General features: G+C 35.5%; 1 protein-coding gene across 2 annotated transcripts; it reads left to right on the top strand.

Annotated features, from left to right (window-relative positions):
* The first annotated feature begins 2,895 nt into the window (after positions 1-2,895).
* On the top strand, positions 2,896-16,174 carry LOC102801362 (uncharacterized). 2 transcript variants are annotated; one of them, XM_078011028.2, is made up of 5 exons: positions 2,896-3,303; positions 12,570-12,661; positions 13,007-13,096; positions 13,527-13,684; positions 15,205-16,174. In XM_078011028.2, exons 1-5 carry the CDS (start codon positions 3,277-3,279, stop codon positions 15,210-15,212), a joined length of 375 nt encoding a protein of 124 aa, XP_077867154.2. In that variant the 5' UTR covers positions 2,896-3,276; the 3' UTR covers positions 15,213-16,174. The 2 variants fall into 2 exon arrangements, with proteins under 2 accessions (XP_077867154.2, XP_085352397.1); XM_085496271.1 differs by having other exon boundaries at positions 13,524-13,684.
* The last annotated feature ends 260 nt before the right edge of the window (positions 16,175-16,434 follow it).

Genomic DNA, 16,434 nt, shown 5'->3' with positions numbered 1-16,434 from the left:
TGATTGCATTCACATATATATATACTTGATGTATTCGATAGATAAATTGAAACCTAACATAATAATGACATTCGAGTCCACTATGCGGAACACAAATAATTTAACATTTATACAAATTAAACATTTGTTTATTATTCTATTATATCTTCAAGATGAAATCACCTTAATTAACATCTGTAAAGTTCTTTTCTTCTTCTCCTCATTGTATTAAAATGCAAACAAACAAGTTTACTGCGATAAAATGCTGTTAGTTTATGTGTATTTCAATTGTGGGATGTAAGTTCTGCAACGTTCGCGTTAAACTGGCGACAGTTACATTATAATGTAATATTACCACACACACACCCACACACCTTTAGGCGTTTGATAACTGAATGCGAGTCACGAATTTAGCTACTTCGTGATTAGTTGATTTGTTGATATGATTGTCATGACCACCATGCAACGAACAGTGACAATTACACTGGCACACATGTTTTAACATGATTGCAACCTAAAGCCCGTTTATTACAAACAGTTTTGTGTGCCAACGTCCTAGTCTTTTGAAATAACTTTATACTTGAACCAACTTTTTAGAATATTGCATTTTTGTAGTACTAATGACTATACTTAAATGTGATATGCATTTGTCATGGGCACGCCTATCCCGTGTGTATTAAATTCTATTATTCTGTCATACTGTGTACATACATCATTGTGATATATGAACATCGCGTTGATATGATAATAGATAAAATACGTAAGATAACAGGAAAAATAGTGTATAATTGTATGTCGATGCAACATACTATGATTCATTGATAACCTATAATCTATGAACACATTATTGACAATTGTAGTTATAACAGCTTTACAGAGTCAGTTAGTCTTGCAATTGAATATACTATTTTAGGAAGTGAGCAACGAGGCGGAGCCGAGTCGTTAGATGCAGATGATTCTATCATTTTCGTCAGGATGTAAAAACGATATCATCATACCAATGGTTAACTGCACAATGGAGATTTATGATATTCAGAAATTTATGTAAACTCTGCGTTAAATCAAAATTATAATTTGTTTAGGGAGTGTGACACGTTAGTTGAGTTTGTGGTGATTTCACTACACATTTTACCTTTCACAATCGAATGGTTATTTTTTGTAGAAATGAAATGAGGGTTTTAAGTTAATATAATCATTAATTGGAAAACTGATGTACATGTAAGAATCAACAACAAACACCCCCTGGGTATTTTTACAGCGCGCAAGGGTTTAACTTAACACAAGATAACCCTCTATTGGTTGATTGTATCATTGATATTTAGGCATGTACGCTATGCGAATCAATCTTGAAATAGTGCAACACAAAAACAGCACGCCATAACTATGTCATGTGTATTGTAATGCGTGTCGTGTTCTTGTGAATGGATTAATCTCATTCCATAAAGAAATGTCACATTGCCGATTGTGTGGGTGTCAATCATGAAATATTTGACATTTGTGCAGTAAACAGTTATATATATATAGTCACGGTTATTATATATTTGGTGTACATGTCAAGCAAGCGATCGTCAAATTTATTATCGACCCATTAATCGTTGATATGTTAAAATGTACGAAATGTTGAATTTGATGTTTACATCTGTCATGCGTCAATATTTGACGGTACAATAATATGGCATGTCCTTTCATTTTGATGTTTATAATAAATGCAATATTCACTCACACGTTCACCGTATGTAAGCTGTATCTATCGTTGTGATCAACGTTCTAAACCAACGGGATATGGTATATCTGGCGAAATAAGGCCAAATGTGTTAATTGACGATGGCAGCGTTATTAACAAGCCACTGACCCCATTGACAAAAATACATAATATTTTAAGTTAAAAAGTCATGCTAAACGATTCCCTGCAGTCATGCAGCCATTTGCAGATGTCGTTACCTTACTCATAATGCCGGGCAAAACATACAATCATAAAAATGAAAATTTAACCACAGTGGAAGTAACTACCTCGCGGCGCTGTACAAACAAATAACGTAAGATAGATTGACGCTAGGCAGTTAGTTTATTTTTATGAACATTATGACAATAATATTTTATTGTCTGTGTAGTAACTCTAATTGCTACCATGCTCATTAAAGCATTGTAATTCTTGTAGAAGTCTACCTCAGATTATAAATGGTTATCACAGTGATTCTTTTGTCTCGCTTAACGCAACTCATGACTGTGGAATTATCACACGTGCACAGGGTTTGCAGTGTTAAATATTAAGATTTAACGGGTATACGCGGTCGGTAGCCAGTCCCGTTATGTTTTAACACCTACCTACCAATTTGTTTCCATTATGACGTTTTTTCAAGCAAACAAATCCATGTTTGCCGTTACGCATTATCGTAAGTTACAAAGTGAGACGATAAATGACCGGGTAGTCGGAAGAGTATCGTATGTGAAATAGTAGGCATGTTGGCATTTCAGACTGCATAAGTATTAGTTTGATTCATGAATGTGTCTAATAACTCCAAAAGTTTATTCATCGACGATTCACCAACGTTCATACATAAAATAGCAGAACGCAATATTAGTAAAATTTCAAATTGATGAAAATTAAGATTATTGAAGGACGTGGATGCCGGAAAGTCGGCAAATTAAAATCGTTAACAATACTGACTACGGCTATTATGGTGTTGACAGTACAGCGCTGACATATTGTCACATTTCAAATTTCCGCTGTCGAATTCTTATTAATATCTCGAATAATTGGCTCAGTACCTAAGAGACCAACAAGAGACTAAACGAGGAATGAACAGGTAGCGACGCCATCATGATGGTGTCACAGATATGGTGACATCATCAACATGGATGTTAATTCATTAATAATAATCATATTTCTGTTTGCCGTGGAGTAGCACTGGGTTGGTTGACGATGCGATCGACCTCCTGCAGGGAGAGCCGTATAATTAAAAACTAGGAAAGAGCGTCCGCTAGTTCAGTCGAGATAATCCTACGAAGGCAGTGAGGAGCGCAGGCGGTCACACTTGGGAATATTCGCTATTATCCACTGCGAACGTAGGAAATGAAGTGAATCTTTTCGGTTTGCGTTACATCAGGAAATACGTAGGATACAAGAGGGCGCTTTTGGCGATAAGCAAAGTTCAAATCGCTGGATTTAGAGTTATTCCAATTGAGTCGAAGGACAGTGGAAGACGTCTAACTCTGATTGGTTCTTCAAGTTCATATCTATAGTATTAAGCTTCACTTAACAAATATACTTTGTTGAATTCATCATAGTTGAAAAAAATGTTGTTCTCAGGGAAGTCATTCCAGGTACGTTCATACTTCACTGTATATAGGCAATTGTGTATGTATTTTTGTCCTGAAATATTGGGTTAATTTGACGATGTTTACCATCAACTGAAGAATGAAGTACGCCGTTTTTTATAAATCTGTCAGCATTTTGAAATTCAATGCGGCATTGTCCTGTCAACACTCAATTCAGATATACTCAGCAACTTCCTATCCTGTCACCGACATGCTTGAACTAACAACGCGATATTAAAGCGGATATTATTGCCATTGACCGTGATATAGTAAATGTACAGGCAAATACCAACCATTAAACAACGTCATTACGTCAATAATAAGAGATTTTTGTTATCTCTCAATTTGTTCATTATTTCGATTTCTAGCCGATTTTTAATCGAAAATGTTTGTGGCTCAGTGACGTGCCTCGGCAGATCGATTTCTAGAATTCGAATTTGCAAACCTGTTTCTTCATTCTTCACTTCTAGAACACATTCAGATTGTGTAATTACATCAGCGTCCTGCGGAGGGAAAACACCAGTATTGTTTCCTCTTTTCCAGTCAGTGACAACTTTAATTTACGATTGCAATTATCCGAGATTTAATCGTAATGGCTCGTTGCCTCAAACAATAACTATTATTGTCTTGAATATACCGCCCTGAGATATTGTTCATGCATCACGTCGATGTTAATCTTATCCATGAAATGTCATAATTAGTGTGCAGGCAAGTAACTGAAGCAGATGATATATTACGTAGACGGAATTATTAAGAGAGAGTCAGAATAAAATTGTAATAAACTGAGAAAACTGATCAGTTGTCTCCCCCGGTGTTTGATAAGACAATATTGACTTATGACATCGTGCATACATTTCATTAAGGGTAGACGCTGTATTTTGCGCCAAGGTAACATATTAAGCCGACAAAATCTAAAACCATGTAGCTATGTATCATAGCAATAAATATCTTACTCTAAAACCATAATCCACTTACGATATTACCATGTGAACGCATGTCACGTATAAAATAACTGAAATATACACAAATCGGACTATTAAAATGTTTCGTGGTTCCAAATTTTCTTCTCATGTTTTTAAAAGTAACACTGAAAAACCAATATTCCCGCGAGTTTGGCAATCGAGCAGTACGTTGGTGTTTAAAAAAACGTTTCTTGCAAAAATCTCAATAAATTAATTATTTAATAATAATTAACTGTTTACTGTTTTAACACATTCTCGATTTGCATGATATTCTTTAATTTAAAAACACGTGATCGCGGTTTCTTGTAAATGGTTGTTTAAACCCACTGATAGTAATGCTAGTAAATGGTGTGTTATATTAAATTAGTTTTCTGAAAAATAATAAACCCGATACACCCCTTTTTCCCCGCCTGCGAAAATATATATTATATTTTCCATGACGTCACTCGCTCGAATATTCTGTTCTGATTAGCTGAAACTATAGACGTTCGATTGTATATATTCGTGTTATACTGTGAATACGAAAAAGGCGCATGGATGTCACTAAACCGTTTCAATAAACGTCATTTTTGCAGATTAATCGGCACCTAAACCTACAGGAATATGTAGGAATGTCGTAATAGAATTAAACCACTCGAAATTACCCCGCAAATCTTTGACGCTCATTCCTATATGTCGCGCTCACACGGTATACCGCGATGCTGTTTTTCCTGAATTGTTTGAAATGTTCTGTTTATGTCTTCGTACAATTACTACAGCACAGTTTTATCAAACATACTTCAGGCTATTTATCATAACCGTAGATGTTTTATTCCCTTGAGTTGGTGCCACACTATGTATGTTGATACGATCGAAATACTTTCGGCCTGTAAGCAGTCTGTCAAATTCAATGCCATTTTTAACATGAAAATAAAATAATCATATATTATGGAAATTCTTGCTGTTTTTCACGATCGTTTCCAACAGTTTTGTTGTAACGTCATCGCATCGTTTCGTATTACTCACATGATCGGCCATAACTGAAATGTGATTCATAAATCCACAAGTGTTTCAATAAAAAAACATCTTAACACTTTTAAAACACAAAAATAATATTCAATTATGTGACAATTTTCAAAAACTGCAAATCAATTCACTACGGCGATAATTGGCCCAGCGGTCAAACGCTTTTTCTGAATCCACGTACATTACAATCAATTTTTATGAAACCAATTTTATAAGAAAGACTATCATAAGTGACAAAATAATCACAACCCATTTCTCATTCGCGTGGTATCGTATTAATTCGTAATTCCTCATGTATCTATATTTCTTACGTTCGTTTCCAAGTGACATTTTATGGTCTATATCGTCTTGCAAAACTCGCAAACATCAATTTCCGGCCTGTCATCAAATCACAATCGTGTCCAGATTGTTTACTTTGTCATTGTAATATTGAAACACTATTCGGAATATGACGAACTCCTGTATAAATCAATCAATCAAAAACGTATGAATAAAATGACATGTTTAAATTAGATTTCTAAAACGGCAGACAGAGAAACACATGCATGCGTGCACGCATGCATATCAGAGTGTTCAGACAAGGTTACCATCATCATCGTTATCACTGATTGATAGCATCAGTCTCTCGTTATCTATTTGCAATATATATATATATATATATCATTTGCAACTGATATTGATACTCCTGATTCATATTTCACCACCACAATAAATTATTGCTTTGTTGTGAGGGAAAACATCAGACGCGCAATTATCAATTTTTTTTTTAATTGTCAGTTGAATGAATTTTCTATTTCTGTAATGAGAAATTAAAAACTGCGCACGTACATCTTATCACGTATTGCACCATACGAAAAAACGAGTTCAATGTCAAAGTCGCTCATATTACTACATTATTATGTAAATCACTGCAAAGTGAAATACTAGCATGGTTGCAGAAAAGAATGCTATTTATAGAATCGGAATTGCATTCGACTAGCCGCTACAGTTATTTTCTTTATATTAGATCAAGGTAAATCACGGGGGAAAGCAAGTATGACTGATAAACAAATAAACGAGCAAATGACACAATGATTCTCTTTTTACAACGCTATAAACACAAAAGAATATAACCATATCACGGATGTTAATCAATATTACCAGCCTCGGCCTGTAAACGCGCTACATCGTCACACCGCGTGTACATGGATATGGAACCCACGAAACGTACACTGGGCGCGTAAAATACCCATTTTTAGACGACATTCGGACGCACGCTCTAAGATGTCAAGGTTATACACGTCTTTTATTCTTCATTTGCTTATATAATCTCTAATCTATCGTCTAACGCACAGCATATTTAAAATAGCCTTCTGTAATAAACTCTACAACTGATCTGGTGCTGAAAATATTATTTAAATGAGGATAACGATTCGTATAATAGAATAATTTTACATATTTTAGGGGTGCGTTAGTTACGCCTTGTTGTCATTTTCTTCGTACATTCAATACTGCTCGAAAATTATCTTACACTATCAAGTGAGTAAGCACACTCTGATATATTTATAATAATAGCAAGCATAACATTTTAACGTTTCGCTCCACGTGTATTTATCTGGCGCCACACATTCATTTGGGTTAAATAAAGTTGCGGATTAAAACAATTGACAAAACGCGTTACGAATTACCCATAATACAACCTTGGTCGGATTTGTTTTTCCCCGCAGTAGCAACACACTGAGCTACATGTTTGAATTAATTATATTTATATCACTGTTTTCTTATCTTGTTGTCGAACAATGTATTATTTATTTATTTTTTGTATAGTTTATTTATTTTGGTGCTTCATCTTATGTTACATTGACTGCAGAGAATACTTACTTGATGTCTTGGATTTTCCATGTATATTTTGATTCGAATAATAATCATTATAGAGATAAAAATGGTAAACCAATGAGATAAGATCATTGTGCCATGGTAAAATGTCTGGAAACTTGTAATTGACTTCTTTTTATCTGTATTCGAGCAGGATGATGGAATTCTTTTTCGTCCGATGGACGTAAAGTTATTTACGATTTATTTCACATATAAATTAACATTTAATTATATATTATTTGCACAAGACTCGACTTACTTCAGTTTCAAAATCTCAATTATTACTGTGAGTCATGGCGTTCAACTAATGTCCAATTCCTCTATCTAAGGACATGGCGATGGAGGATTGGTGATGAACAGCTTGATTTCAAAGTACTGGCTAGCTAGCCGTACGCCTTAAAGGGTGGCAGTCGTCGTGCCGCGTCCTGTTCGATATGGGACTCACAGCGACGTATACGTTGTTTATTTACATAAAATTCGAACACGCGCTGCGCGACGACCACCGCGCTTTAAACTAATATGTAAATAACTGAGAGTAGATCAATTGTAACTGGCCGTGAAATATGTTTCTAAACTATCGCGATCGACGTTATTCAGCAAGTCACGTGCCATCTACTCCTGTTGCTGGTATGCTTCCTCAGTTGAAGTGAACACATTATGTAAAATGCCATTCATATTTCAAATCGGGAATTCTCACCATTAAAGCGCAACGCAATCCGCACATTTCTTCTATGTCATATCAAATCAAATCTACTGTTAGTCGGATTACTCTCTTGACACTGTAAGTCGAAGTAATCATGACGGAGTTGACTGTTTTACGGACAATAAACATATCTTCATTGCCTCTCAGACTCCCAAGTGAGACGTCATATGCTCTCCCCAATGAGGGCGTAGTGTTTTCTTTCTACTTAATCAAGTAATCACGTCAAAATTCACTTATTGGATATGACTTTCTAGAGATGACTCGTTTCATGGATCAACATGTTTCTGTTGTGAAGGACTCTTCACACACCTCACTCTCTCTTGCTCACACAGGCTGGGATGCAAACTGCGTATACTTAGTCGAAACTGATATTAAACGGTTCGTGCCACCAGAGATGTGCCAAAGACGCCTGTAGAGATGGGGGCTTAGGGAAAACGAAACAATTATGCACCGACTTAACTACACACAACAAAGAGAAATTTTGATTACTAGTATTTTTCGTTCTAGATCAGGCAGTCAAGCGTATTACTATCCATATACATCATTATAATCCCCACGGTAGCTTGTGGGCAATTGCAACGCACTGTCATTACTTAGTGATTGTAGACAATCCCCTTGCACTGACTTTAGACAAGTCTCATAATTTGAGATTTAGCAAAGAGTAAAAAATAATGCGAAAACTGTTCAATAATGACTTGTTAAAATAAATAAACACACTATAGCTGATTTCAATAAAAAACAACGTATTTCATTACTTAGATCACGATTTACACAAACAACGACAACTTTCGCTCAATCACAAGACTGGTTACGAACCACATCGAGGTCACGACTCGGTTAGCCTTGCTCAACTGGTTGTTGACAAAATGCTGAACAGGCCACGCCTCCAACTGTGTCGTGCGTTCGGGCAAACCGTTAGGAATACCTAATTGGAGTCAATTTGTGTAGTTTTCTTGATTTATTCTGCAGATATCGGTAAAACGTAGGTAAGGCTTTGGCGAAATTTGAGGGAGCAACTAATATTCTTCAACCTGGTATTTTTTTTAGATTTTATTTTTCATTCTTTTCGTCTGTTTTTTCGAGTTTAAAAAATGTGAGCTGGCTGGAGCCTTCATCCCTTGTCTATTCCTTACACTAGATATCAGCTGATACCCCCCCCCCCGCTCACTGAGACTGCGTACTACAGTTGATTATAGTTTTCCTGGGCTCCCTGTGGTTCGACCTATCCGTATTCCTTTCATTCAAGCCCTCATCCATCTCACGACTAGAACATGAAAGGACATTTATTATACCTTACAAATGAAACACAGTTTGCTAGTAGCGACAGCGATACACCGTTTTGTATATACTGGCGCTATTATAGCCGTTATATCTCAAGTGTTGTAGTATATAATGCCCCAAATGAATAGTCAATGCGATAAGGTGACAGCGAATGCGTTGTATTCTCTAAGGGGGTTACTCTTTCTGTTTTCCACATTATTACGGGGCTTACTATCTCGATATCTCTCAAAAAAAGATGAAACTGGCGACATCAACTTGAACAAGTGAATGTGTACCTTGCATAGGACTGAATAAACCACCTATTTTGTAATCTAGTAATCGGATCATCTCCGTAGAATTTCTTATACAATTCCCTCATGTGTTCTCCCGAGAACCTCCCAGAATGAATGTGTATACAACTGACATTACACTGGAGCGAGGGTATCGGGACAGGATTCTCAGGTGGGTAAAAGTGTAGTGTCCGGAGAATCGACCACTCACTGTTTGTCGAATTTATTTATATTACACGCATTGCCCCCCCCCCCTCGTCACCTCACGCCGATTTGATAAACAATTCGAACTTTAAGTTCGCATGCTCTAACTGTTTTCGTATAATTGTGAATTATTATTTAGATAACATTGAAAATACGAAAACTTAACATATTCATATTCCTGTACACGTTAGTGAAATGCATTACAACACTTACACTCTTGACCGCTTTGTTATCGGGGGATTCGGTGACGCGTATTACAACACTCAGGCATCTTGACCGCTTTGTTATGGGGGAATTCAGTGACGCGTATTACGACACTTAGGCCTCTTGACTGCTTTGTGACGTGTATTACAACACTGTGGCCATTGCACCTTTGTGTTCATTTTGCAATGAATTCAAAGGCGTCCAAAGTGTACTCAAAATATTAAAGGGCGGCAGTCGTCGCGCTGCTTCTTGTTCGATATGGGACTCGTAGCGCCGTATACAACGCGTGTAAAATACATTGTTTATTTACATGAAATTCAAACACGCGCTGCGTCATGACCACCGTGCTTTAATATGTATACATTTATACCAATCCAATCAGTCGAACATGATCGGGTAGTGCAAACCCCAGGTGCTGTTCACGGATGTAAGTCGGATGACGTACTCATGGTCGTGCAGTCGTTCAGATATTAAAATCGGGTCTGTGGGCCAGTGTCACCCAATGTCTGATTTCAATCTCACTCGCACGTTATCGTATACATAGTTTACGCCGATACAGGTTCAGTGATGAATGTTCAGCTTATTTTTATTTCGAAGCAAAAGGCCATTGGCCCAAAGAGCAAATACAATTTCATTTAATAGTATTAAGTATATACAATTTGTAAAAAAAAATCTACTCAGTGATGAATGGTCACAGAATAAGAAAACTTAAGTAGAACCCGTTGACATCATCTTACGTGGGATATATGACGTCGCTTGTAAAAAATGAAGTAATCATTCTTTCTAAATCAATTATCATTAAGAAGAAATCCCGTGAGTCTTATTTCTCAATTGACCGAGAAATTGCAAAGCTCATCAGCTCTTATTTGTTTTATTATCTATCCACTGGTAATCAATGCTGACATTTTCGGATTATAGAAAAAAATAAATTTAAAGACCGAACTGTCACGCTTTACGCTGTACAGTTAACCACGAGCATATCGCGTGAGTAGACATTATAACTATGTTCCTTTAATAAGTGCCGTCTTAATTCATGCATGTGCGAATACCCATACGCAATGATACTACATGGTGTTTTATTCTTGCATATTGTACTGTTCAACCATAAGTGCCTTAACAACGTTCGTCACTTTATGTTGCTTAGTATATGCGTAGATTGAATTATGCGTATATAACTGCGGTGTAATCGCAAAACGAACAAGTACGCCCTCGTACGGTACAAGTAATTCCTCCGGTGAAGAAATTCTTAGCATATACATCAGATTATTTTGTTTCAACGCCGGATACATAGATCCCAATCTGATTAAAATCTGATGTAGTGTACGGGCTTTAATTATTTTGGCTATAAACTTATTTTAATTTTATTTTTTATTACTTTTGTTATTAATGCCCTTTTATTTCATTATTACAAATATAATAAAAAATAAAATTAAAATAAGTTTATAGCCAAAATAATTAAAGCCCGTACACTACATCAGATTTTAATCAGATTGCATAGATCCACGTGTTTTTTAAAACAAGTAATGACCTTTTTTTATTCCTTGTTCCTCGAGTTTTTATAAGGCAATTTTTTTGAGAGGGGCGGAAAAAAATAAAATTAATTCTTTTTTCCCATTAGATTTGTGTGATTCTCAAAGAATTGTAAGTGAGATCATTGATCGAAGAGAAGAAATGAAATAAAATTTTATTCCATGTATAACCTTGTTTCTCATCTGCGCGAGACTTCGGTACTTTGACCATGATACTCTCACGAAAATGCAACTTGGATTTGTTATGCGGCGGGCGGTAAAAAAAATAAAAAAGATAAAAATAATATTTTTTTAGCATTTTTTTGCGCTTACAAGTCGGCGGGCGCGAGAAATTACGCTGAAATAAAATTTTTATTTAATTTTCGGCTCTTGTTCATTCGGCGGGTTCGCGAAACAAGGGATAATAAAAGTCTGGCCTAGAATGAAAATAATTGAGTGTTTTCATGTTAATGCATTATGTGGACTATTTGATGTCCCCACCCTGTACGATGTCACTCTACAATCGGATGCACTTATACTGTCAGATATACTTACAATGTCTTATGTAATTGCATAATATAACCAAACAACCACAGTAGACGCATTTTCGCCAACGCACAGAACGATCACGAGTATTATACAATACAACTAGTGTCCTGTCAATCAGCATAAACAATACGACATGTCATTACACGTGGCTATTATAGACGTGATAATGACTTCCTTCATAGCGTCAATGTACTTGTACGGTACATTAATGTATCCACCCTGTCTGATGAACTTACCCTGGCCTTGTCTGATTGACTGACTAATTGATTATTATCAAATATACAATTTAGAAAAAAAAGAGAAACTATTTACATTTTCTGTCAATATCTCATTATTGTCATTAAGTGTTACACATGCTATATCAGTGTTCGTTTTCTGATATTATAAATGTTTATTATAAATGTTCTACAGTTGTATTTTATTTTATAACAACACGAGTGATTGACAATTTTTCGTTCTCATAAATTAAATATACTAATGCTCGGTTGCATTTTTATCGTCGAATCAATATCTCTCCTGGACCAATAAAAGACAAAAATATTAGGTTACGTTAATCTGACGAATTGCCAATATATAATTCACCTCACCCCATGGCATAGTTTTATTTATAGATTATTCAAGATCAATTGAAAAGTAAACTGACAAAAGTTTCAGTGCTTGAAATGGCGTCTAATAAATCACCAGACCACATTTATCCCCAATAATTATAAATAACTTTTTCTTTGTTTTCCAGAATTTCTGCCACTTGAACGTGAATATGAAACTCGTCACACTGACTGTCATATTGATGTCCATAACGTTTCACCACACACATGCCCAGTCATGGTAAATTACAATACATATATTTTTAATCGTATTCTTAAGCTATTTTTCTCTTAGAAATTTTTTCCACACACATTTATTGATCTACCATGATTTTGTTGCTTATGCAGTTTTTAAATGGAAAACCTGCACCCCGAGATTAGTCTTCCTCAGTACAGTGAAACAACTGACAAAGCATGTTTTTTATAATACAAATAATCGCACATGTTTTGCATGGGCTTATAAGCGTATAAACATGACAATTTTTAAGTACTGAAAGAAATTGAATCTTTATGGTAATAGGGAAACGTGCGTTGTGTGCCTGTATGTGGCTGGTGAAAGTGATTACATGTATTTGTGTATTTTCAGTGGTTCATGGAAGCAAGCACAGAGCAGAGCGCATTGTATTGGTGGTAGTATTGGTCTAACGAAGAGGATTGTAGAGAGTTTTCAGAATAGGTAGTTATTATACATAGTTACTTGAAAACGGTTCGAGTTTTCTTGTTTTCTTTTCTTATTTTGTGACTCACTATTGGTTTCCTATGTCCACACACCCGATGAACTCGGTTGTTTATTTTATTGTTGATTTTTTGTCTATTTTCATTGAATTCATTGAGAAAAAAACATCCAACCAAATTAATTTAGATGGAAGCGATTCGCGCCACCACCGTCCGCTCACGGTTAGGGATAAGAGAATGAGGGCGCTATAACGTCATCGGTACTACTATTAAACTGTCATCTATTTAATGGACTACTTTCTTCATTCGAATAATTTAGGGTGGACTTTTTAGAATTTTCACTGCACAAGAACAGATTCGTTAGAACTTATATATAAAAGTAGCTCATTCTCAATACACATTAATTTCAATTTAATTGTATTTGTTAGCAGGAAGGCGAGTGGTGACTTAGAAGACAGTAGACAAATCGAGACACGACAAGATTATGAAAACAGTAATGAAATGACGCCCACAAAAGCTGAATATTATCGTATGCTTCGTGAAATGTTTGAAAATTACATGAACAATGACAAAAGCTGGAGATCATACGGTGAATAATACATATTATTTTGTTATCGTAATGATTATATTAAACAAGCACTCTGAGTAGGCGAGGCAGGCAAGAGTGCTATACATTATGTTTCGAAATAGGCAAGGGTTACTTCTTGACATTTTTAATGGTCAAGGGATCCCTTATTAAAATTGTCAATGGTCAAGGGGTCCCTTTTTAACATTTTCAATAGTCAGGGAAACCCTTTATGACATTTTCAATTGTCAAGGGATCCCCTATTGACATCATTTTCAGGAATCAATATGGTTGTATTTTTACAGTGTTGATATATTGTGTGATATGTGGCAATGAAAGGCCCATATTTTATATATGTAATAATGGGGTTGTAATGTAAATTATATTCAAGTGTTGGTGTTTTCTGGAAAATGTGATTCAAGGGGTGGATTATGAGTAATTTAGCCTCCATTATCGTGATTTTTACCAAAAGTTGGTGCGTCGCATACCCATATACAAATGATACAAGTGATTCCCGTGACGACGGCTGAGTGCCAACTTAAGACGAAACTTGTTCTATTTATAGATACCTCTTTCATCAACGTTGTTGATAAAATCTGTGTATAATTATTAGTGTTGGATGACGGTCGTCTTCAAGGGGTTCAGCTTGATTTGGGTGGGGGCGACGTCCCCCCAAATTATTTTCGGGCGACCGCCCTTCTCTGCCCCCGCTGCCACCGCCACTGACTTTTTTTTAGCCAAATATCAACAAATGAACAGACTAAGACGAAATGGTATTCATTTTTTACGGAAAATTTGTCACAAAGTAAACATAAGCAGACATGCCAGTCCACTTGCTATGTACAGTCACTCTCAATCTGAAGCCAATCTGATGAATAGGGGAAGGCGAGCATTTGAATATAAACATATTCTTGAAAGCAAAATAAATATTTTTCAGGTTGTAAGTTAAAATTCCGATACGAGGATAAATATCGTCAGTGCAGACTTTTCTCGATATATAAAATAGTTACCTTTCCAGGTAAAATTCCAAGAAAATCGTATATATTTAATATTTCTTCTTGATCTCACACATCTGTGAGATTACAACGCACTAATAGGTTTTAAACCTGACAAATGTTGGTTTAGACCTAAACCCCGATATTGTATTACAGTAAAGCGTGTTGTAGCACTTTTTTGACATCTATGATTAGGTATATTCAGCAGTTTACACCAATATTTAACACATCTTCGTGTAGTATGGAAAAAAATCGGGACTCCCCCACACTCACCATGAAAGGAAACGTTTGGAATATTACAAGGGGCATCCATAAGCTGCGACAGACTAGAAACTGAATTTGCGTCGTGTTAAATATCGGTACGCGACATGTACAACATGTGCAAATGTATAAAATTCTAACGTGTCCTATATTACGACTGTGGCGCTCAAGGAAACGCGATCGATTTACGACTTGAAAACAATATCCACTTTCTCTGCCTAATATTAGTATAATCAGATGATTATTTCATGATGATAACTAATTTCACATCTATTTTTGTCATTTCAGAAAACTGAAACGGGAATAGTTGAAGCAGAAACGGAGTGTTCATTAGTAGCCGAATAGCTCGTATTTTTCACCCACAACATAGTGTTGACAAATATTGTATAATTTCACTTTACTGTTTCACATGTATTTGTTTCTTTCGAGCAACTAGTGCTGCGAATAGGTTAGCTATGTTATTATGCTGGGAGACTTCATGATTAATGCTTTTAATTTCCGATAATGTTTAATGAATCATATAGTTTGTTAGTTTCAAGTATATTTAATGCTACCTATAGTATTTATTATCATTGAGATTAGCGTATTAGTATTATAATTGTTGTTCACATACTACAGTCTTTGTTTTTTTCAATCTATATATATTTAACTCACTAAACTGTAATCACGTTTAATAAATACACTAGCTGAGGCAGATTGCATAGAACATGCTTTACACGACTCAAAGGTATTGCTAATATATTGTTGTTATTTGTATTTGCATTCTGTTTTATCATTCATTGAGAAAGGAGCGGCTGTGATATGCGACATAAAATCATGGAAAGCAACTAAACCAAACATTTGAGTTTAAATTACAAAATAACGACTCTTGATAACTTGCTCATTGGCATAATTCTCGTATTTGCGACTACCTTATGAGTAATCTTCCAATGCTGCTACACTAAACTATACAGTCGAAACACTTGTACTCCATTGTATTTATAAAGCTGTGTGTTTTATTGCACACAGTGTAACACCAAGCCATAATAACCCAACTTTGTCAGCTTTATTATATTGATTCAACATCAGTGAAGATTATATCAAAATTAAAATAATTGATCGATCACACATTGAATGAACTTAAAAAGGTGCGATCTAACCAAACAAATATGATTTAAACTTTGTTTTTTACTGCTTTTGAAAGAAATTCGATTCCATAATAACCCTGGTGGAGTGTAATGTTTTCTGACGATTGAGAGAATAAATTGAATGCTCAAAATATGTTTAACTATATACACTATACGGCATACACATTTAGCTTACCGCATATGTCTATATCTCAGCTCTAAAATGGTTTGGTTGTTTTATTGGCATGCATATAAACAATTCGAGAATGTCTGAATCACAGATTATTTTATAACTTGTTTCACCACTCTTGGTGTTTACTCGGATTAGAAAAAAATAAAATTTGCGTGCGCTTTAATTTGAGAATGAACATAGCGCAGCTAAGTCGGCTGAAGCACGCTACATAATTAGGCA

Source organism: Saccoglossus kowalevskii, chromosome 1, assembly GCF_978046115.1.
Source record: "Saccoglossus kowalevskii chromosome 1, keSacKowa6.1, whole genome shotgun sequence".
Classification (NCBI taxonomy): Eukaryota; Metazoa; Hemichordata; class Enteropneusta; family Harrimaniidae; genus Saccoglossus; species Saccoglossus kowalevskii.
The sequence above is the reverse complement of the archived record's forward strand: the minus strand, read 5'-3'. Positions and strand labels throughout refer to the sequence as shown.